The following is a 22487-nucleotide window of genomic DNA, read 5'->3' as shown; positions in this document are numbered from 1 at the left end:
TTTCTAAAGTGTTATCTTTTCAGGAAACAAAATGAAGCATTTACAGGTTAAGTGGTATGCTAAAATCTGCTTTAAAATACTCTAGCAAAAGAAAAAAAGGAAGACTTCCACTTTGGGGAAGACAGAGTAAATGGGGTGGGACCAGGAGAAAAATGGATGTGGCTCTGAAAAGGTAACATAGGGATACCTGCGGTGATGGAATTGGTCTGTGTCTTGACTAATCAATGTCAAGATCCTTGCTGTGATGTTATACTATGATCCTGCAAGATGTTACCATGAGGGGAAAGTTTGTAAGGGGTACATGGGATCCTTCAGTGTTATTTCTTACAACTGCATGTGAATCTCAAAACAAATTTAACTACAAAAAAGAAAATATGGTGTGGCAGGGGTTAGGTGAAACAATAATAGCAGAAAAGTTCAGGGTTATACACTTTTATGCTCAAGTGTCTTATTTAGTTATTTTAATGTTTACTAGTATCGGCATTGCAGATCAGTTCCTTTTCAGAAAAGATGAATATAGAAAAAGATGTTTAATGATATAACACACCAATAACTAAGGGTTATTATTTAGACATAGGATGAGAAAAGCATTGATTGAAATGAAGACCAAGAAGGACCTGACCTCAAACAGGAATATATCAGGTATATGAGGTCTTGGTTCCAGAATTCTGACAGTGAGTTAAAATCTGTATATTTAAATGTAATGTTGAACAAGACACATAGTAAAGAAGTGCTTTTATAGGAAGAGGTGAATGAGTATGATGTTTTGTCAGTAGTATCCCTTATAGGAAAGAAATAAGTGACTAGTTAGAAAGAAGTGACGACTAATGTGTTACCGAATATTGCAACAGCAATTCAGGATGTGAAATGATAATTGCAGAGTTTGTGTTTCAAGTCAAATCTCTGTATTATCTGTGCTGTTTCAGGTATAGAATCTGTTTTATGTCTTTATGAACATTAAAAATATCTGTGACACCAAAAAACAAAGTTCATGGTTATGGAATTCATTATGACCTTCTCTTTCTCTTCACTTGCTTGAAAATGTCCACAACCAAAAGAATTTTTAAAGTTTAGAAAAGTAAACTTAGAATTTCTCTGCAGAGTGGTAGTCTTCTGATTTTTCTGTTCTATCTTCAGGGGCCCAAAATCCCATACCACTAGGTCATCCTACACACTCATGCTAGCTGTTTTCTTCTAAAATACAGTTTTCCTCTATCACTCCTTTGCTTAAAAGGATAAAGTTTACATGAATCAAAAATCTCCCCCAGTCAGGCCTGAGCAACCTTATGTTCATGCCCTACACACCTCCTACACAAACCTTCCACAGCAGTCAACCTAGTCTCACGGTCCCATGAAGATAATTTTTGGACAAAGTATCCTTGCTTGTGCCATACTCCTGTTGGTCGTTTCCTTCTCCACTGACCTCAATCCCACCCATCTGTAAGGAGGCAGAATGAAATCCACCTGCTTCATGAAGCTCTCCCTGATCTTTCCTTAAAATAACCGTATGGTTCTTCAGAGCAAGGATTGTCTATTATATCACAATGCCTAGTAGCCTTCTTGATACCATCAAGGTTTTTGATGAAAAACGTGTTGATTTAACTGAATATTTACTATACAGCACATGGAGAGATTACTGAATTTTAGGGGAAAAACACACACAAAGAAGTAAAAATGTTAAAGAGGTTTTAAAATAACACCAAATTGGAAATCAGTACACCTGAATCTCAGACATAGTACTGTAATTGACTTGCTATGTCACCTTGGACAACTTACTTAGCATCTCGTGACATTCAGCTCTAAAATGTAAAAATAACTAGATGTTTCATTTGTTAATGTGTAGATACTGTACTCGCCTCTGGAAAACAGTTCCCAAGGGCTTCCATGGATTGTAACTTGAAAAGATGATTCCTACATGTTACTCATCAGAGGCAAAACTTTTATATAAAACACATGAAGCAAAACAGTGTCCCTGATCCACCAGTTTCTAAATAAAACTGAGTCAATGAGAATACACTACATGATAATTTTGGAGACCATCTGAAGTAGGACTGCCATATCTTTTAAAGATACTACATTCAAGAACACTCCCTAAGGTACCCGCACCCCGGGGGAGGTATAACCTTCTCCCTGTAACATTAAAAGTCTGCCATCCCATAACTTGGAGATGACTATCTAAGATGTACAGTACAAAGGTAGAAACGTTTCTATCACAGATTAGGACCTTGTTGAAAAACAACCAAGGTCTCCCAGAATATAGCAGCAGAGACTCTCCAGGACAGAAAGTACAATGAGGATGGAATACAGAATGAGATTAGATGTTAAGAGGATAAATTCTACTTTGCCTTAAGAAAAGAGTGTTGCTCTCTAAGCAGGCCTTGTGTACTGGGGAAGGTCATGACCCACAGTCTGCATTCGGGTTGGAAGTGGTGGTAATAGCAACCAAACAATGGCACAGAGCGCCCTCACAGCCACTCCCTGGGGTTGCCCAGGCTGGAAGAGAAGAGAGTTGTGTGAGAATCAGCTGTACCCACTACGGGTCCTTAATGAACTCAGGAGAGCACCCATCAAAGAGAACATTAGCACCTGAGTGGGGAGGAAACACTCCTGCTGTGGAACTTTGATTTCTTTAGGAGGTGGAGGCTGGTTCCATGAGAGAGCCCAACGCAGAACTGTGATGGGCTAATGGGATGAACTGGGAAGCAGAGGACCTTGGGGATGAGTGAGCAGAGATTGTAAGAACCCAGAGATTCGTCAGGGGGAGAAGAGCAAGAAGCAGCAGTTACTTTTTCTCTGTGCTGGCCCAGCAGCACCAGGGATCCGGCAGTTACCTGAGGTTTCTTCACCTTAATGATCCAGGTGGGCGGGACAATAACAGCAGCGTGAGCCCCCAGGGAGCAGGGTTCCTCAATCTGGTGCAGCATGAAGCAGGTCACCTTATTGTGAAACTAAAGGGAAAAACAGGCCAGTAAACAATTCTGTGCAAAGGACGATGCTGCCACAAGAAGGAATAAGTGCATGTATACATACACATACACACACATATACACACACACACACACACACACACACACACACACACACACACTCTCTCTCTCTCTGTCTCTCTCTCTCTGAGGTCACACGCTCTCATCACTGCCCAACCAGCCCCAAGAACTTAGAGACCAGATTTCAAATTGATTCCACTTTACAAACTGATAACGATTGATAACAAGAAATCCATCTTACAGGACAAGCCGGCTAAAATTTGATAAGCTTTTAATAGGATATTTACATAAAGATGTTAGAGACTTGGAGGGGTCTACGAAGGCTAACTTTGCACATAATTTTGTTTCACTTGGCTTGCGCTGGTGACAGACTTGGTTGATCTGGGACGATGTCCAGAAGGAAACGAAGGCAAGCAGAAAGGCAATGCCGACCATCTGCCTCTCCTTTTTCTATCCATAGATGTAAATCCTTCCCAGGTCGTCCTTCCAGTGTAGGGGACCCAGGAAAGATGTCTCTTCTAGAGAGCTGTTAATCTGAGAGGGAACAAAAAGACTGCTTCTGCTAGGTTTGTCTAGGACCACTGAAAAAATAATGGTCATGTCATACTTGGCAAGTCTAAAGTGCTTTTTGTTTTTGAAAGGAAGTAAAAGCAGACTAATCATAATGATACCGCAGTTCTAGGGGCTTAAGTTTATACCCCAATGGACTGAGTAACCTTAGGCCAATCACTTTTTTTTTTTTTTAGATGTCGAGGGTAGGAGTTTATTTTTATTAATTTATTTATTTTCGCTGTGTTGGGTCTTCGTTTCTGTGCGAGGGCTTTCTCTAGTTGTGGCAAGCGGGGGCCACTCTTCATCGCGGTGAGCGGGCCTCTCACTATCGTGGCCTCTCTTTTTGCGGAGCACAGGCTCCAGACGCGCAGGCTCAGTAGTTGTGGCTCACGGGCCCAGTCGCTCCGCGGCATGTGGGATCCTCCCAGACCAGGGCTCGAACCCGTGTCCCCTGCATTAGCAGGCAGATTCTCAACCACTGCGCCACCAGGGAAGCCCAGGCCAATCACATTTTCAATCATCTCTTTTGGTGACTGTAAAGTGATAATGAGTGGTAACATGTGTTTTCTAATAAACATAAAATCCCCATTAACATTAGCTTCTACTTGGATTATACTTACTATGACCACATAATTTATCATCTTAACTGAAACAATTTTAAGAATGAAAGGGAGTGCTGGTAATAATTATGCTGGAACAGCAGACATAAATTAGGGCTGTTTCAGGAAAACTGGCAAATATAGCCACCCCAATTATGTCACATCAAGGAAATTGTCTTTATCACTGAATATCTTCAAGATCTGACATTATCCATGGCAAATTACTAAATTAATTAAGCGTGAAATACTAATTAATAAGATAATAAATAATTCCCCCTACCACCAGTTACTTGTGATCTGCAAACAATTTGCTATACCAGAGAAATGTCATTTGAATTCCTTTTTTAGAAAGTGATTTTCTTTTAGCAATTCAAATAAACCCCTAAATGAATGGCCATTGCATTTCTAAAATGGTAGGGATCTCAGAGACTGCCTACTCCAACTCTCTCAATTTATACCCGGGTAATCTCTAATCTAGAGAGACTAAGAGGTATGTCCAAAACTGCAGGACTTCTAAGTGGTAGAGTCAGGACCTGAATCCATGCAACCCAGCTCCCAAACCCAGTTTTATTTTCTGCTGCAGGAAGCGCCCATAGAAGGCACTTAATTGTTTGACATCAGATATCCTAGAAGGAATTACCTGTAGTTTTAAAATACACCACCACTGTAATCTGTCTTAAAATGTTCTGTGTTTTCAGTCCTTAAAAAATCACGTTGTAAACCTGGGAAACTCAAAGATATCAATACTTGGAACTGGCCAAAACTCTGCCACAGGGGTCAAGCGAAAGTTGTTTTTTAGTGATTCAACTGGACTACAGATTAATAAAAAGAGAGCACATGTGTTCACTGTCAAGTGGGACTGAGTTCCCAAATTAAATAACCCTGGATCAACCACCTAACCACAACCTGGCAGCTACGGGGGCACGAGCGGGCACATCCTATCTGAGGCCGGCTTGATGCCATTTGGCAAGTAACATCTCACCAGATCAGGGAAACCAGCAGCACAGAGTTGGGGACCCCTGGGCCCTAAATCTGCTTCTTCCTGTCCAGGTGGAGATATTGCTTTGATGGCATAGTCTCATTCAAGGACTAGGATGGCTTTATGTTTGTGAACATGTTCTTGAACAGAAGCACAAAGATTATTTGTGTAACAATTAACTGAAAGGAGATGGAAATGCCAAGAGTAAAAAATGTGCCAGGAGGGTGACACACAGCAAGCACTGAGCTTTCCAGACCAAGGCGTCCCTACCTAGTGACAGCAGATCCTCCTGACAGGTGCGGGCCTAGGGAAATTATGCCAGAGAGATTATTAGGTTGAACCTGATGGAACTGCCAAAATTCAAAAGTTTTTGACCCACAAAAATGTCAGTTTCATGTGTTTCAACTAAATGCCTCTTCTGCTCCTGCCCTATGGCTCTGTTTGGCAGGTAAAGCTGTCGTGTGTAGAGTCCTGATGTTTTCCTTCAAACCCTTACCCTCGCTAAAACAGCACAGCCCTTTCTTTTCAGGTTGGCTGTGCAGTGAGGGGACAATGTATCGCAATTATACAGTTATTCAAAAAAACAAACAAACAAACAAAAAAAACAGGTGAATTGAGAGATTAGAGCAGGGGTCCAGACTTTTTCTATAAAATGACTGGATAGTAACTATTTTAGTCTTACAGGGTCATACTGTTTCTGCCCCAACTACTCAACTCTGCTGCTGTAGCATGAAAGTAGCCAGAGATAATACATAAAGGATGGGCATGGCTGTGTTCCAATAAAACTTTATTTATAAAAACAGGCAGCAGTCAGATTTGGTCTACAGGCCATAGTTTGCCGACTTATGAGTTAGAGTATACATTGTCTAGTTAAAGAAAAAAACAGGTCCATAGGCAAACAAAAAAATAAACCATCTAGTTGGGACAGAGCTGTTAAAAAATGAACAAAAGATAAATAAGAGAGGAAAAGTAAATAGGGAAATTACCATTGGATCCTGATCAGTATATATGTTCAAATGTAAGAAAGACTTACATTTCAATGAGCATACAGCCAACTATAACAACATCGAAACCTAAAGAAGGATACAAGACCACTCTTATCCTAACATAGCCCCATTATAAAAAAAAAAGTTGCCCACATCCAAAACAGAAGAACCAAGATGCCTGAATTTCTGTGTCAGAGGGATTATCTAAGGTTGCAATCTCCCACTACAGGAGTCATCGACAATCTAATGTAGTGGGGAAAATGTGGCGTAAGAGTGAAAAGCCCTCGATTCTAAACCCAGGGATAGAACCAGGAGAGGATTTTCCAATCTGTGATCCCAGGCTTCAATGTATAAAGGGGTTAATTTATAGTTTCTTCCAGCTCATTTATGCTATAGTTCTATAGTTTTGATCTGTCTTTCTTCCTCCACAGATCCTATGAGAGAAATAATACATAAATTAGGATAACGTTCCACTTACAGACAGGAACTCCAGCAATGACATAAGTCGATTTTGATAAAACACGAGCCCACTTTATTTTATCCCCAAACTTACCGCCTGCTTGCACCAGGAACAACTGATAGCCACAATCTCTTTACTGTGGAAGGAGAATTTTTGCTGGAAGCCCTGGGATGTCAGAATAAGAAACAGAGAATTAAAACCACTTCAAACACAGTATGCATCTGCCCTCCTGAAGTCCAACGAAGTAAGGCCAGGCTTAAGGTAACTGGGATGGCAAGTGCCACACTCGGCACTGCAGCATCTCCAACTTCTACCACACAAGAGTTTCCTATCCCCGAATCCTCTGGAATGTGAGAGAGGAGGCACCAGCATTTCCTTAACACTACTCAAAGTCAGACACAAAAACGTTGTTTTTTTTCTCCCAAGTAAATGAGGTTCCGATACAATTTTATAGTAAGTAAAAGAAAGAGCCGCTTTTGGTTCACATGACTCTTTATAACAGTCATCCATCTCAGAGGTTCTATACAACCTGAACATGGAGAACCCACAAAGAGAAATGAAGCATGAGAGAGGCAGGTGACCTAGAAGTGAGAGTCTGGGAGATGTCCCAGGGTAGAGGAGGAAATGCAAACTCTTTCATCATCCCCCGGGGATGCTGGACTCAAAACAAGCAGCTTTCAATGTCCATTTTTCGCCAGCAAGCAGCAATGAGATGAATGGAATAGCAAACACAATCCTCTTAATGAACAAACAGAATTACTTTTCCATCCAGAAAGGAAGAGAGGCTTTTTGGCTGCTTCTGTCCCTGCCAGAGAGAAGTACACAGTAACGCTCAAGGAATTTTTTTTAGCTTTCCCAAAGCTCATCCATTTCTATCTCCCTGTGAAATCTAAGCCAAACAAAATAATGCGGATCAATGACAAAAAAAAATCTGAAAACAAGGCTTTTGTAAAGTAATCCAAAGAAAAAGAAAGATGTGACGGGCAGGAAAGTTTTTAAGGCATTGGCTAAGTCTTGCTTAACGTATACAGATAACTTTAAGTTAAAAAACTCAATTTACACATTATTAAAAGAAGTCCCAACAGCATTTTTGCAGTCCCCGTAATTCCCACCTATCTGCAGCATTTTATATACTAATGAGCATTTCCTCCTTTGGGGTCCTCTCGCCTCTCTTGGGTTTCCTAAAACACATTCCAGGTCTCCTTGTCCCTCTCCAATCTCCTGCATGTGGACCTAAGACCGGGACCAGTGTCAATCCTCTGTGCTCTGCAATTCCTCCTTGAATCCTTCTCTTTTCTCCCCAGCCTCAACTCTCACTTCTAGAAACAGGACCTCTTCCTTAACACCGGACTCTCCTGGATTCTGAAGTTTCTCCATCAACATCCCGTTCTCAACAGCTGAAGTAATAATAGAATCACTCGGGAAAGAGGAGTTCACAGAACAAGCATGAGTCTCCTTACAAAGCCCTGCTTGGAACATTGGTCCTCGGCTGGCATTCGGGAACTTGAACTTCAGGAGGGGTTCCAAGGTTCCCAGAACAGATAAGGGTGACTGACTGTGCCTAAACTCTTTGTACAAACAGCCTGATGTATGCTGAACACCTGCTTTCCTTCTGGGAGTCTGGAGGTTGGGTATGTGCTAAGCAGGTTATGTGCTTATGTCACCAGCCCCCAATAAAACCTACTCACCGAGCTTCTGAGGAAACTAGGAGACAATATTTCACACGTGTTGTCACAACTCATGTTGGAAGAACTGAGCACACCCTCTGTAACCATTAGAAGACTTTTGGAGCTTCCACTTGGTTTCCCCCAGACTCTACCCCACGGGCCTTTCCTTTGTTGACTTTGCTTCGTAGCCTTTTGTTATAATAAATCACAGCTGTGAGTAATATACAGCGTCCTATGAGTCCTCCTAGCGAATACTGAAACTGGGGCGGTCTTAAGGACACCAAACATACTCATCTCCCCACAAACAATGAGTCTTGCTATACCTCCTCTGTCAAGGAGAATATCATTCCCCCAGGAAAGGATGCACTTTTGTAAAACACACACGGACTGAATTATTAGGACAGGTTGGCGTCCACAGGTTTACTGCTGTGGCAGCCAGCCACCACCTGCACAGCCCCTGGCATCAGTTATCACTGCCTGACAGAAATAGCTTCCGGGGAGGACACCAAGTCCACTGGACCACAGGGTTAGGTAGAGAGGTCCCTTCAAAGACGAGGCACAAACTATTCAATGTGAAACGAAACGGCACTAAATAGGCAGTAACGATTTCACATCAGAGTCACTTGAAAAGTTCTTCCTCTTTGCTCAAGCCACTCTTGATGGACTGAGCAAAAAAAGAGATGAATAAAGCTTCTCTTCAGAGCTATAGCTATAGAGCTCTTCCCGCTGTGTACAGAAGCAAGCCAGCAGGCAAGTCAATCACGCTGAAGCTGTGCAGGGCCCTGTGCAGGGCCTGAGCAGGGACTCCTGCAGACAACCTCGGCTGTGTGGTGGGATTCTCCCACCCTGGACCCCACGTCCAGCAGGCATCAAGCCCCGTTGACTGGTCACGTCACATGTGGATGTCTGCTCCATCTGCTAACTTGTCTCCCCATTGATAGTCTGTTTCCCCCTGTGTTCTTCATTCTATCCTGGGCCATGACACCAGGGAAAATGCTGTTGTTGTTGTTGTTTTTAGTATCAGCCTCAATCTTAAATACTCAAATGACTACTTCTTACCCCGAGAATTCAGAACAAACTATTCATACTGACATTCAGCGCCGTCCATAATCTTCTCAGCCAATTTTTCTACATCAATCTCCCACTCTCAGCCATTATAAATTCCTGTCTATAGTGAGATGGGATTAATTATATTCTACAACATGCTTTATTCTTTTATGTTTCCATTTTTGCCCATTTTACCATTTTTTGCTGTTTTTTTAAATTCCCAACCCACCATTTAGAGTGCCTACCGCTATTTCATATACAGCATCTGAATTTTACTTCCACTACAAAATCTAAAAAGAAAATGTTCCAAGATCACCTCATTTCCCTGTAACCTCTCCTAACCCTACAGGCCTCACCACCTGTATCTCCCCTTGGCATCAATGAACAGCTGCTCTAAGTCGCTGGTCATTTTATGTGCACGTGTGTTCTCTCGCCAATGGAATTACAAGCTCTTTGAGAGAAGTCCTTATAATATTTCTTAATAGATCTCTACAGCTTAGCATAGTTCTTTGAACATCACAGACATGGCATGAATATTTTCTGATTAACTGAACAAGAACGTCAGTGCTACCACACTGTAACCCAACTACAAACTTCATGCTATCCAGACTTTGAAAACCTAACCCAAACCACCTGAAAATATGCCCCCTCACTCTGCTCTCGTCCAACCGCTCTAAACACAGCAAACATGCTAGGCAAACCACTTAATCCTTTCCTCTTTCTCCCTTCACCTGGGAATGGTAATAAAAATACAAACCTCTCCAACGCCTCTGAGTAGTTATAAGCATCAAATGAGGCAATGCATTCGAAAAGTTCTTTTATAACACAGTACACATAAGTGAAGGAGTCCATTTATTGCTGGAACCTCTTCCAACCCCTTGCTGACAAAGTCCTCTAGTGTGCCACGTGTGATTAGTTAGCAATGCTCTATTCAGTGGTACAGAGTGAGAGCACTAGCCCATCCCTCTATCGATTATCGGCCTTCTGACTTCAAGGAGAAATAGATACGGTTCAGCGTAGCCCCGACAGCCAGGCTGAAACTAGAAACAAACAACAAGGCCAGCCACAACTGGGGCACTGGGCGCTGTGCTTATGCAGAACTGTGATGGGTCCCTTGGAAACGAGCCTGGTCTAACCAGCTCTATGCTTTGTTTTGGATTCTCTAGTCTGGCAGAGTCACAGTGGCCATGGCTTCACGGTTACTGTCTAACATAAAGACATAAATAGAACCACACTGGAGCCTTCAGGCACCAAGTTCCTACAGACCACCTGCAATGGGGAGGTTTTGGCTGGGATCTCAGCACAGCGAAAAGAGCCAGATTCCTAATTACCCATTTTTCAATTCTGGCCCAAATCTGATATTATGGTACTGACAGACGCCCTAACTGAATTTCAGCTGACTCTGGTTTTTAAGGGCTGTTTTGGCTCCGTTCTCTTGTGCAATCTAGGGCATATACCAAATACCACTCAGTTTTACAGCCTTGGCTGAAACCAGGAAAAAGCGCTTTACTTGAAACAAACTCTTTTATTGCTTACGTATTTAACTGAGGTTTGAGTGAGGGAATTTCCTGACTGTAGCCTGACTCCCTGTTTGACTTGATCCAATCCAAGAGTTGATACTGCTCTTGCCTCCAAAACTTTAACCATCACCAACAAAATAAACCTCTCCATATCCACTTGCATATTCAAAGCTCACAAAGTATTACGAAAGGCAAACCCAAGGGAATTATAAGACTAAATTAACATCTATCTTAACACAGAACTTCATTTTTGCTCAAATACTCCCTTTCATTTTTGAAAAATGTATATACTTTTACACATTGTATATTTAATACCTAAAATGTTCATCCCACATTTAATTAGATGCAAAGTTCATTATTTCTAGAAAAATTTAAAATACAACTATTATAGCACTTTTGTAAACTTATCCAGTGGGATAAAAATACCACAGCAATTTGATACTCACAACGTAAAAGGAAATTTTTCCAATCGGAGCCCATCTCAAACTGGTTGTGCCGTTCCCATGCAACTGCTTTTAACCAGCGGAAGCTGACAACCAGTGATGACGTTTCAGGGTTTGACCAGCTGAAGCTGCTGAGTAGCTAAGACCTTTGAGTGACCTAGGTGCAGAGCCACATCAATCAACCTAATTGAAAACGTTTTTCTAACCAATAGAAAACATTTGTTTGACCTTTGAGTGACCCACATGCAAACTCACACTGACCTAATTGAAAATTTTTTTCTGACTAATAATAATTGGCACCTGTTTTAACCCATGATCTACAGACTTATGGACTAATTCTGTCCTATCCAGAGCTCAAACTTCAATCTTTAATTAGCAAAGTCACCATGAAACGATCTCTTTCCTGGTACCTGCTAATTGTTGACTTTTTCCCCGTCAACAAACTATTCAGCCCAGTTTTCCACAGATAGGTGTACCCTTGCCTGGCACTGCGAATCACTGGATATCAGGCTAATTTTATAATATGCCTTTTCCTTGGCTTTACCACAGTGTAAAAATGGTACCATTAATACTGTAGTTTATGTAAGATTAGGGTTCATTTACTCATAGAAAATCGAATTAACCTGAACTTCCTAAAACTTCCTATACTGATTTTACCGGTTTTAAGCTAAAATTTTTATAAACACTCAAGATTTTCAAAATGTAAACATACACTGAATTAAAATTGAATTAAAATAAACAATATCTTTATAAATTGAATTATGGTGACCAATTTTTTATAACTTCTGACAGTGCTGCAAATTATGTGAATCTACAGTTACGTTATTAGAATTATCATTGAAAAATCTAAATTCTTCTCCATTGGGTTTAACTATAATATGCTTTATGGCATTAATTAAGAGCTCTGAAAGGTTATCGATGCCCTTATTGTCCATAATATGCCCTCTGTCAAGGGTGATCACTGACTCACGCACATAGATTGACATTTTATTAGTCCTCAATAGAGCCTCTGCGTCCTTCCATTCTAATGTTGGTAATTACGATTTATTAACCCCAGCCAGTCAGTCTTATTATCCTCAGATAGTTTCTGCTTTTTCCATTAATTTATCTGACAGTCCCTGATACAAGCTATAGGTCATAAATTGAGTCTCCTGGGGAGAGCGGTGCTGGGAAAAGCGAAATTCAGGGCACAGAATTCTCAGCATAAGTTAACACTGTTACCACAGACTTGTCAGACTGTATGAAGAGCCTAAGACGTGATGTCCAGAACACTGTCATCAGAGGCAGATGACTTCATGGAAGTCAATGGCTTAACCTTGCAATTAATGTACAATTGAAATTAAGCCTATAACAATAGTCACCGGTTTACATTTCAATTTAAGTGTTAACTATTTTAACTGTGATGTTTATATTTCATATTTTTATCACCCTTCTGATTCTAGGATAAAAATGCTGTATTCAGATACTTATATTCAATATGGCCAAAAGTGCATACAAAACTTTAACTGTTGGGTTTATATCTTTGTCCTAGAATACCAGGGAAGTTCCTTACATGAAAATATTTACCTAATGACACAACCAGCTACAATTATAATAATGGTCTTCCATGAAAATTAATGTCCATCCCTGACTGCCCCGTAATTGAAAACCTTCCCAATAAAAAGTATAATTTTAACGCTGATAGTATTCACCAAGAAGGTTGTTTTTTGGAAACTTTGTTTTTAACAAAAAACTGTTTTTTTTTAAAGTTGATGTTACCACAGTTACCAGCTACAAATCATTACAGATATTCAGAGAAGCCATATAATCTATAATCTTGCTGACAGTATGACATTCCAGGAAATGACTGGCTATACTCTCTACTCTTAACTGAGGAAAATGCGCTTTCACTGGTAAAACTAATTACACTTTCGTTTTGTTCAAACTTAGACTGTTTTGCTGTAACAGCCCCCAGACAACTGAGAAAAAGACTTAGAAAATTTGCCGAAATGACTCTGATTGTGTCCCTCCTGGCTTCATGAATTTATGTCAAAGGGATATCACCAGATAATGCATGCCTTAGAGAAAGAAAAGATTCTGCTACCTAGCAACAGTTTTGACTTCACTTGGGATTTTAATAGTCAGCTGATGGGTTTTCCAGCTGTCCCTAATATAGCAACTGTAGCAGGCCTACTTCTGTGAGATTTTAATTTCTGCTTCTTCTATCACAGCAATTCTGGCATCCCCACTCCACTTAACATGAACTGTTTTTTTGGTGTTTTTTTGTTTGTTTGTTCAAGTTTCAAATGACATCCTAGTGTTAGATCTACTCTTCCTGGTAGTATCTCAGATGACCTAATAACCTTTTCACATCAATGCACCCAGCCAGGAACGTGCAGAGGCTGCTCAGAGAGAAAAAGGACTGCATCTCAAAAGATCTAGCTGTGTGACCTAACCAATATGTACCAGCAGGAATGGGGAAGTGTGTATGGGACTGGGTCCTGAGAGTGCAGGACAAAGGGGGCAGGGCTTGAAGCTGGATAAAAGAGGGTTTCTCAATGTCAGAGCACTCATCTACAACAGAGAATTTAACACATTATCAAGAACCCCAGAAGATGGTGCTAACACTACGACAAACACCAAAACCAGAATGGCGTTTGAAAACTTGAGCCAAAAAACAGACCGTGTTAAGTGAAGTAGCAATGCCAGAATTGCTGTGATAGAAGAAGAAACAATCAAAATCTCACAGAAATGGGCAAGTTAGAGTTGCCGTGGCATGCCAGAGACAGCTGGAAAACCCATCAGTTGACTCTGTCCTGCAAGAGGGCCTAAAGGATATTCCACTTACCAAAACTATAAGAAATGTGCTGGTGAGAAGGGTGTCATCATCGTTGAGAAGCTCTCCTCTCTGTAGGTCAGGCCTGATGGTAGGAAATCCTACAGAGTGAGCACTCTTGATACCAATAAATATTACAAAGTTCCAAAATAATAAGGAACATGTGGCAGCACTTAATCATTAAAGCAAGGTGGGTGCAATTACTGCAAGACTGAAGTTCCTGCCATGGGGGCTTGACCAAATGGTTAATACAACACGACCTCCCAGAGGCAAGATAGATCATCAGATAAAAGACGTATTAATCGATAAAATAAAAAGAAATCAAGAATGGAGGATCAAGAAATATGAGGGCAAATGCTCCAATAAAGGGTCATGATATTTTGCCCCATTTCTGGACTAAAGGAAGGTTTCAAAGATAGAGCCCAAAGGGCAAGTTCCCAGGAGAATCCTGCAACATCATAGCAAGAGTCTACGGCAACATTTCCCCAGATTCTATCTAAAAGGATCTACTTGGTCCATTTACTTGGGTAGTTGTACAGTGCGGAGAAAGAAATGTCCAAATATTTTAAAGACTGTTGGGCAAGAGTCCAGGTCAACATGTATACCCAAGCACTGGTGTATGAAGCAGGATCATGGTCCCCTACTAGAGTGGGGATGTATGAGGTCCAGTTTAAAAAAAGGAGTCCTGGACCAGGGATGGTTTATAGAGAGTCTACTGTCTCCACAAACCCAGCAGGGTTATTTCCCCTGGTCCCTAATTTTATAACTGAACATGCTGGGAGTTTGGCAGAACTCCAATATGGGTTTCTTGCCCTGTTGCTTAAGTGCTGGCACAGTAAGAAAGCCCAAGTGAAACACTCAACCACCCTCCCAGTCATATCTAATTCAAAACCAATGTCACATTCTCAGAAGCAATAGGTATTAAATGATTAATTTCGTATGTTATGATAATGTCATTGTGTTTATTTTTAAAAATTATTATCTCTTTATGTGCCACCCTTAAAGACTAAAGGAGGCAGCGGTGGTGTTCCCCAAAATATCCCCATTTAATTCACCAGCTGGGCTCCTACAAAACCAGATATTATAGTGGAGAATAATGCTGGACTACCACAGATGCAACCCAGTATACTCTAACTGGAGCTACTGTGTCAAATTTGGGATCTTTTGGCCTTGAGCATATGACCTATGGTCGTTGATTTAGCAAATGAATTATTTTCCTTCCCTCACTGAAAGGAGAATCAAAAACCATGTGCATTCACTTGTCAGGGTTAACAGTGTACTTTTACAGCCTTGTGCCAGGGCTTTTAACTCTTCGGAATCTTATCCAAATATAGTGCAAAGTAACCTGAACCATATGAACATTCTGAAGGATACCACTTGGTCCACCATATCAAAGGTATCATATTAAGGTGGATGAGCAAGAAGTGGCAAGTATATTGGAGGTTTTGGTGAGACAGAAGGTGGGGAGATAAGCCCTATGAAGAATCAGAGGTCCCACACATCAATGAAGCCTCTAGGGTTTAGTGGGCCAGGGCGTGCTAGAATATCCTGCCCAATCTAAAGGACAAATTATTGCATTTCACAATTTTAACCACTAAGAATGAAGCATGGTACTCTGTAGGTCTCTTTGAATTCTGAGGCAGTATATTCCACACTTAGGAATACTGCCTCAATCAGTTTATTGGATGATGTTAAAAGCTGCCAGCTTAGAGTAGAGCACAGAACATGAAACAACTCTGCAGTGGGTCCAGTCTTCAGTGAAAGTAGGCCCTGTCACTTGCAGCAGGCCCCATGCTATTAGAGGCACTGGGTAGGAGAAAAGAGGCGCTACAGAGTTTATGACAAGCATCAATAGGAGAATTACAACATAGACTCTAGGATTCTGAAATGAGGTTGTGCCATCTGTAGGAGAGATTTGTATATCTTTCAAAAACAGCACCTGGTATGTTACTAGGTTACGGTGGAGGAATACCTGAATCACCAGGTAGTCATGAGCTGGGTTCTGTCAGATCCCTAAGTCATAAGGTTGTGTGGGCCCAGCTGCAGTTCACGGTTACATTTAAATGGGAACATATGGGATCTGGCACCAGCAGTACCAAAGAACACAAGTAAGACACATGAGTAGGTAGCTCAGACTCCCCATATTATCCACTGTTATAATACTAGGCCTCTCACTCAACTCACACCTATGGAAATATGGGGATCCCTTATGACCATCTGAAAGAGAAGGAAAAAGCTGTGATAGGTTCATGGATGGGTCAACTTGGCACATGAGTCCAAGCCAAAAGTAGACTACTACTTCACTAAAGCCTACTCAGGAGTTGTCCTGAGGGACAGAAATGAGAAGAAATCCTCCCAAGGGACATAACTTCAGAGGGAGCAGCTGGTCCCCCACTTTCTGTGAAAAGATAAGTAGCCTGATATAAGAATATGTAATGACTTACAGATAGTGTTGAAGGACTCGGCTAGTTGATCAGGAGCCTGGAAGGAAAGAGGAGATCAGGGGAAGAGGCACATGGATGAACATAAAGTGAAGCTCACTGTACTGTACATTAATGCCCACCAGAGAGCATTCACGGTATACGAACTAAAAACTTAGATATAACAACTCAGGCTCCACACGTTGTCATGAGCTGTCCATAGCACCATGGGCTCAGAAGCGGAGTAGCCGTGATGGCAGTGATGAATGCTACGGCTGGGTCCAGCAGCATGGGCTTCCACTACCACCACTGCTACTATCACTGCTGACTGTCTAGCCTGCCAGCCAAAGATACCAAAGCTGAACACTTAATACGGCACCAACCCTGAAAGGGAACCAACCACCAGATGCTTGGTGGCAAATTGATTACACTAAACTCCTTCCATTCTGGAAGTGGGAGCCAGTCACCTTGACCAGAATCAACACATATTGTAGGTATGGGTTTACCTTTTCCTTCTGCAGGGCCTCAGTCAGCGCTACTAAGCAAGGGCTTACAGGGTGTTTGACCCACAAACACAGGATCTTATACAGCACTTTCAGACCAAAGAATACATTTTTGTATTCTTGAAATGGAGGTTCAGGAGTGGGCATATGGCCATGAGATACATAAGTCCTACCACATCCCACACCACCAAGAAGCTACAGGCCTGACAGAGAGATGGAAAGGTCTTTTGAAGATGTGACATGGGCTTCAGCTTTGAGGTGGTATCCTATGAGCACCATCCTCTAGTCTCAGTATATTGGCCAAACTCATGATCATTTAACGGGGCTGTGTTTCCATGGTAAAATACATAGGTGCAGAGACCAATGAGTGAGAGGAGGAGGAGCCCCTGCCTACTCCCACTGGCTCACTTGGGGAATTTGTGCTTCCTTTCTCCACAACTCTGGGCTCTGAGAGTCTGAATACTAGAGGGGGAATATCTCCACCATGGATACCAGGAGGACCTTAAACCTTAAACTACCACTGCACCAAGTTACAATGGCATCTTTGTGTCAAGAGACTAGCAGGCACAGGAAGGAGTCACCATCTTGATCCTGATCATTAGGTGGGGGAGAGTTATTTGACAATGGAGGCAGTAAGAAAATATCTGGCACCCAGATTATCCACTGGGGCATCCTTTCTAATTCTTTGAAAACTTTTGATGGTCAATAGACAAGTGCAACAGCCAAGACCAGGGGATCAGATTGCGTAGGGTGAGGGACTTGGTCACTCCACCAAGTAGGTCACTGCTAGAGACTGAATGCTTGTGTCCCCTCAAAATTTGTATGTTGAAACCTAATCCCCAATGTGCTGGTATGTGAAGGTGGGGTCTTTAGAGTGTGATTAGGTCATGAGAGTGGAGCCCTCATGACGGGATTAGTGTCCTTATAAAATAGACTTTTATAGCTCCCTTGTCCCTTTTACCACGTGAGAGCTCAGCGAGAAGATGGTCATCTATGAAAAAGAAGTAAGCTCTCACCAGAAACCGAATCTGTCAGCATTTCAACTTTGGACTCCTAGCCTCCAGACTGAGAAATAAGATTCTGTTGTTTTTAGGCTACCCAATCAAGGGTATTCTGTTACAACAGCCCAAACAGATGCTCACCTGGACAAGAAGAGTTAACTGAGCGTGAGGTGACTACAGAAAGAGTGGTTGAGGAAGGAGATGATGAACATCAGTTGCAGACTTAAGACCAGCTGCCAGAGACAGGGCTGTAGTGTATCCCACTAACCTTCCTCTTAAATGTTTCCCCAGGAAGTCAGACCAACCAGAATCCTGGAGGAACTTTTCCGAACATGTATTTTACGAAGGAAGTGACTCTGAGAAGCACAAGGGACGGACTGTAGTAGATGCTGATGTTCCACCTAGAAAACTCTGCTGCGGGCCTGAGGCACTCAGCTCATTCTCCCAGGTGACAGGAGTGCTGGAGGCTGATGGCTTTCCAAGGAGTCACCTTTCCATCCTTAAGCATTGCCCTAAGCCTAAAAGAGTCACCTTGGCCAAGGACAGCCCACATCCAATGACTGGTCAAGGCAGGGCAACTCTGAGGGGCTATTCCAGATCCTTATGGGATTGGCTGAGGCCTTTGTTGGAGCTGCACTGCAGTTCAACTCCTCCTTCTGCACAATCCTCGTGCCTTCTCTTGTGAAGCCTTTTCTGAAGAAAGAGCATTAGGGACCAGAGTGACTAGAGCATCACATTAGCTGTAACTACTAGGACACCAGCCATGTCAAAGACTAGGGAAGCAGTGGCAGTAGCAAAACATCTTTACAGGTGAGAACTGAGTGACTTAGCCTCCTGGAGACCACAGCAAGGAACGCTCTGCTTCCGAGCCCTCAGCCCCTATCCCCCCTTTTTACAAACCACTTTGAAGTATGAATGACATACAAAAAAGCTGTACATATTTAATGTGTACAACTTGATGAGTTTGGAAACAAGTATACACCTGTGAAACCATCTTCACAATCTATGCCGTAAATATATCCATCACCTTCAAAAGTTTCCTCCTGCCCTCCTTGGTTACTATTATCTTTTGTGATAAGAACACTTAATATAATATCTACCCTCTTAGAAAATTTTCAAGTATTCAATATAGTATTGTTAACTACAAGCACTATGCTGTAGATCTCAAAGACGCATCCATCTTGCATAATTGAAACTTTGTACCCTTTGTACCTCTCCATTTCCCCTTCCCCGGGTGAATCGGGAAGACATTATGCTCGGTAAAATAAGCTAGACACAGGAAGACAAATACTACATCATGTATGATACCACTTATATGAGGAATCTAACAGAGTCAAATGCATAGAAGCAGGGAATAGAATGGTAGTTGCACTTATCTCCTTCCTTGATACTCAGCCAAGGACAGAAAGAAAAGCCAGGCTTCCAGCAGCTATGTGGGCACAGGCTCCATGGAGAGGCTAGATTTCTTTGGACTTGTTGTATTACCTACTTTACGTTCTCAACAATCCTCCTGAGGCTAATGGCATCTGGACAAACACACAGACAGGCGAATAACCAAACCTGCCTAACTAGTGAATGGATTCTCACCCTTGAACTTCCTTTCCTTGTTCCTAACTCTGCAGGGCCTCTTGAGAGCTGACCTCCAGGGCTCACACATTTTTAAACCAGTAAAGAATGGTGCTTCTTTACTGAAGGAAACATCCCCCAAAGCTCCAGGTCAGTACTTTCCATTATTTTTAGACTCTCTAATCCCTTTCACTATTCATCCATATCTCAACCACACCCCCACAGAATGTCTTAAATCATCTGTGTCATTTTTGCAATACAAAAATGCCATTAAGGATACTTCCTTTAGATGGGTATATTTCAATTATTGTACAAGTTCATTTAAAATTCATTTTTAACAATATTCATTACAATAAAGAGTAGTTCTGACATTTCCCCCTTTAATTAGTGCTACCTGCAATTTAATTTACTTTAATTATATATGAAAGTACATATAATTTATAGATGAATAATTCATAATTATGTGGCATGTTTGGTTAGGAAACTGGAAGACATCAGAAATGTAGACCAAAGTTAGACTATGTATTGTTGTGTTAAAAACCGCTTTCATGATTTGATGTTTGAAATTAAAAACTTTTAAGTTTTAAAAAATTAGCTCATTTATTTTATAATTTTTATATGTTTCCAAATGAAGAAATAAAAGATAAAATTTCAAGTTGTAATTGACAAGCATATTTCGACAACTGCCATACTGCTGGGTTTGGATGGTTCCTTTAAAAATAAAAGGTCAAATTAGCTATAATTATCACTATCTTTTTTCTTTGCATATTGATTTTTTCTAAGTACTACTAGGGATAACCCAGTGTTGACTAAATCTTGATTGAATGAATGCAATGTGTAGATGTGGTGCAGATCCGTAGAGAGGTACGTTTGCAGAATAAGTATGCAGCTTGCTTTTAACCATTGGCCAAGTATAGATTTACACTAAATATGGGCGGGATCAATCCCACTGTCCCTCTGGATCCACTCTCCATCTTTCTCTACCCTGTGTCCTGTTGTAAAAAGTTAACTTTTATGGATTGCCTCAACAATGTCCCTTGTGCTCTGGTTTCTATTGGGTTTGGCCACTGGAGACTGAAGGTGAGTGAAGTTGGGATATTTATTCCCCCAGCTGGTAGATCACCTCAGGCTGGCTAAGTCTCATGACTTAGTCTCATGACCCCTTTAGACTTGCCTTGACCACAGATCCCTGCTGTTACTAGCCTCGAGTTTTTCACTAACCCTTGTAGTTTCTTTTCTGCTCACACATTTTAAATATTCTCTTTATTAAACACTTATCAAATTACATAATTTGAGTGTGACAGCTCTCTTCTGCCTGGACCTAAACTACATTTCATAATGTCGGACTGTGAACGAAAACGATGTAAAACTACATGATGGTCATAAACACGGCAGCCTGGCAGTCAGTGAATGTTAAAGCAACTGAGCGATTGAATCACGAGCCGTCCCATCTGATATTCATTATATGACACACACAGTCAGCCAAACGCATATTCAAGGCTTGAGAGAAAATCAGTCTCTAATTAGTCTCAGATATTTACTGTTGATTCTAAAAAGTAGAAAATGAAACCACAAATACTCTTAACCACAAACACTCACTAATAACCCCAAACGTTTTCAAACCACTGGTTTAAACATTTTTTTTTTGCTAAGTATATTTTACCCCATCCCAATGGATAAATTATGGAATAATGTGTATAGAAGTCTGTGTGTGTGTGTGTGTATGTGTGTGTGTGTGTGTGTGTGTGTGTGTGGAATGGTTTAGAAATCTCTGGATATGTAAGAATGTACAACCAACTGTACTGATGAAAACTATGCATAGCACCAAAGTCTGAAATGAATCTTCAATCCCTTAATCTGCAAATGGAAAGAGAGTCACTCACTAGTCTTCCTCTAATCCAGGGGAGAAGCCAGGCTCCAAAGAAGGGTTATTTATTATCCAGCAAGGAGACACAGGTTTAAGACCATCATATGCCACAATTGCTTGAGTCTCTGAGAATCCATAAGCAGCTGGATTATAAACACAGGACATGAATATAACAATTCAACATTATGGAACTTTACGTGAAGAGCTGGGCTCACAGATTTCCCTGCGGAGAGCTGTGATGAGCAGCAAGCTGTGAGTGCTCTGAGATGCCTGCCTGGGGACACTGGGCAGGAAGAGAGACATGGTCACAGCAACTCAGAGTGCAGGGTGTCCAGTTCTTCCTCTTTGGTTGACCATGCCAACAGAAGACAAGCCAGAAAAGGGAGTGAAATACGACGCTAGGGAATACTGGTCACGAGATATATAATGCTTATTGATTTTCTTTTAATAAAATTCCTCCAAATCTATGATGGCTTGAAAGTTGCTGAGGTGGTGCCAGCTACTAGGCTGTCCAGTGAAGATATTTTCTCCAAAGTGAAGAACCTGTTCATCCAGATCCTTCCTACCGTCCACATCTCTGACCTCAAAATTGGCCATGCCTACCTGTTTCTTCTCTCTTACGCATACACATGCACACATTCTTATGGGAAAGTTGTAGACAGTCTACAGTCCACTAAGTAAGAGAAAATCCATAAGCCCTAGGGCAACAGCAGACAGGGAAGGAGTAGACGGAGCCAGCGAAGGAAGGTCATGTGAGGGTAAAGGGCTGACCTCCTTTTTCCCAGCCGTGTAAAACGGCTGGTAAGCAACTTTCAACTCTTCTCTCCCTCCCTCCTCCTCTTCTTTTTACCTCCTCCCCCTTTTAACCTATTTTGCCTGTCCTCTTTCCAGGCTAGAAAGGAACCAGCTGAGAGTCACTGTGTTGAACTGGAGGAGATAATACCAGTTATAATGGAGGCCCACACCCTTGAGACTAAAGTGTGCCACCTTCCAAAGAAGAGCTTGGTAACCAATGGCTACAGCATATTTCCCTCTCAGGCACTGGGAAAACAGCAACATTAATCAAACTTTTTCC

The 22487-nt window shown here is 41.6% G+C and overlaps 1 protein-coding gene across 1 annotated transcript in view; it reads right to left on the bottom strand.

Annotated features, from left to right (window-relative positions):
• Positions 1–22487, bottom strand: part of DGKI (diacylglycerol kinase iota) — a 450391-nt gene that overhangs the window by 224595 nt on the left and 203309 nt on the right. The window contains 2 exon segments of the mRNA XM_032642953.1: positions 2832–2948; positions 6657–6728. Coding sequence (XP_032498844.1) covers positions 2832–2948; positions 6657–6728 — 189 coding nt within the window.

The sequence above is a fragment of the Phocoena sinus genome, chromosome 9 (assembly GCF_008692025.1).
Source record: "Phocoena sinus isolate mPhoSin1 chromosome 9, mPhoSin1.pri, whole genome shotgun sequence".
Lineage (NCBI taxonomy): Eukaryota > Metazoa > Chordata > Mammalia > Artiodactyla > Phocoenidae > Phocoena > Phocoena sinus.
The sequence above is the reverse complement of the archived record's forward strand: the minus strand, read 5'-3'. Positions and strand labels throughout refer to the sequence as shown.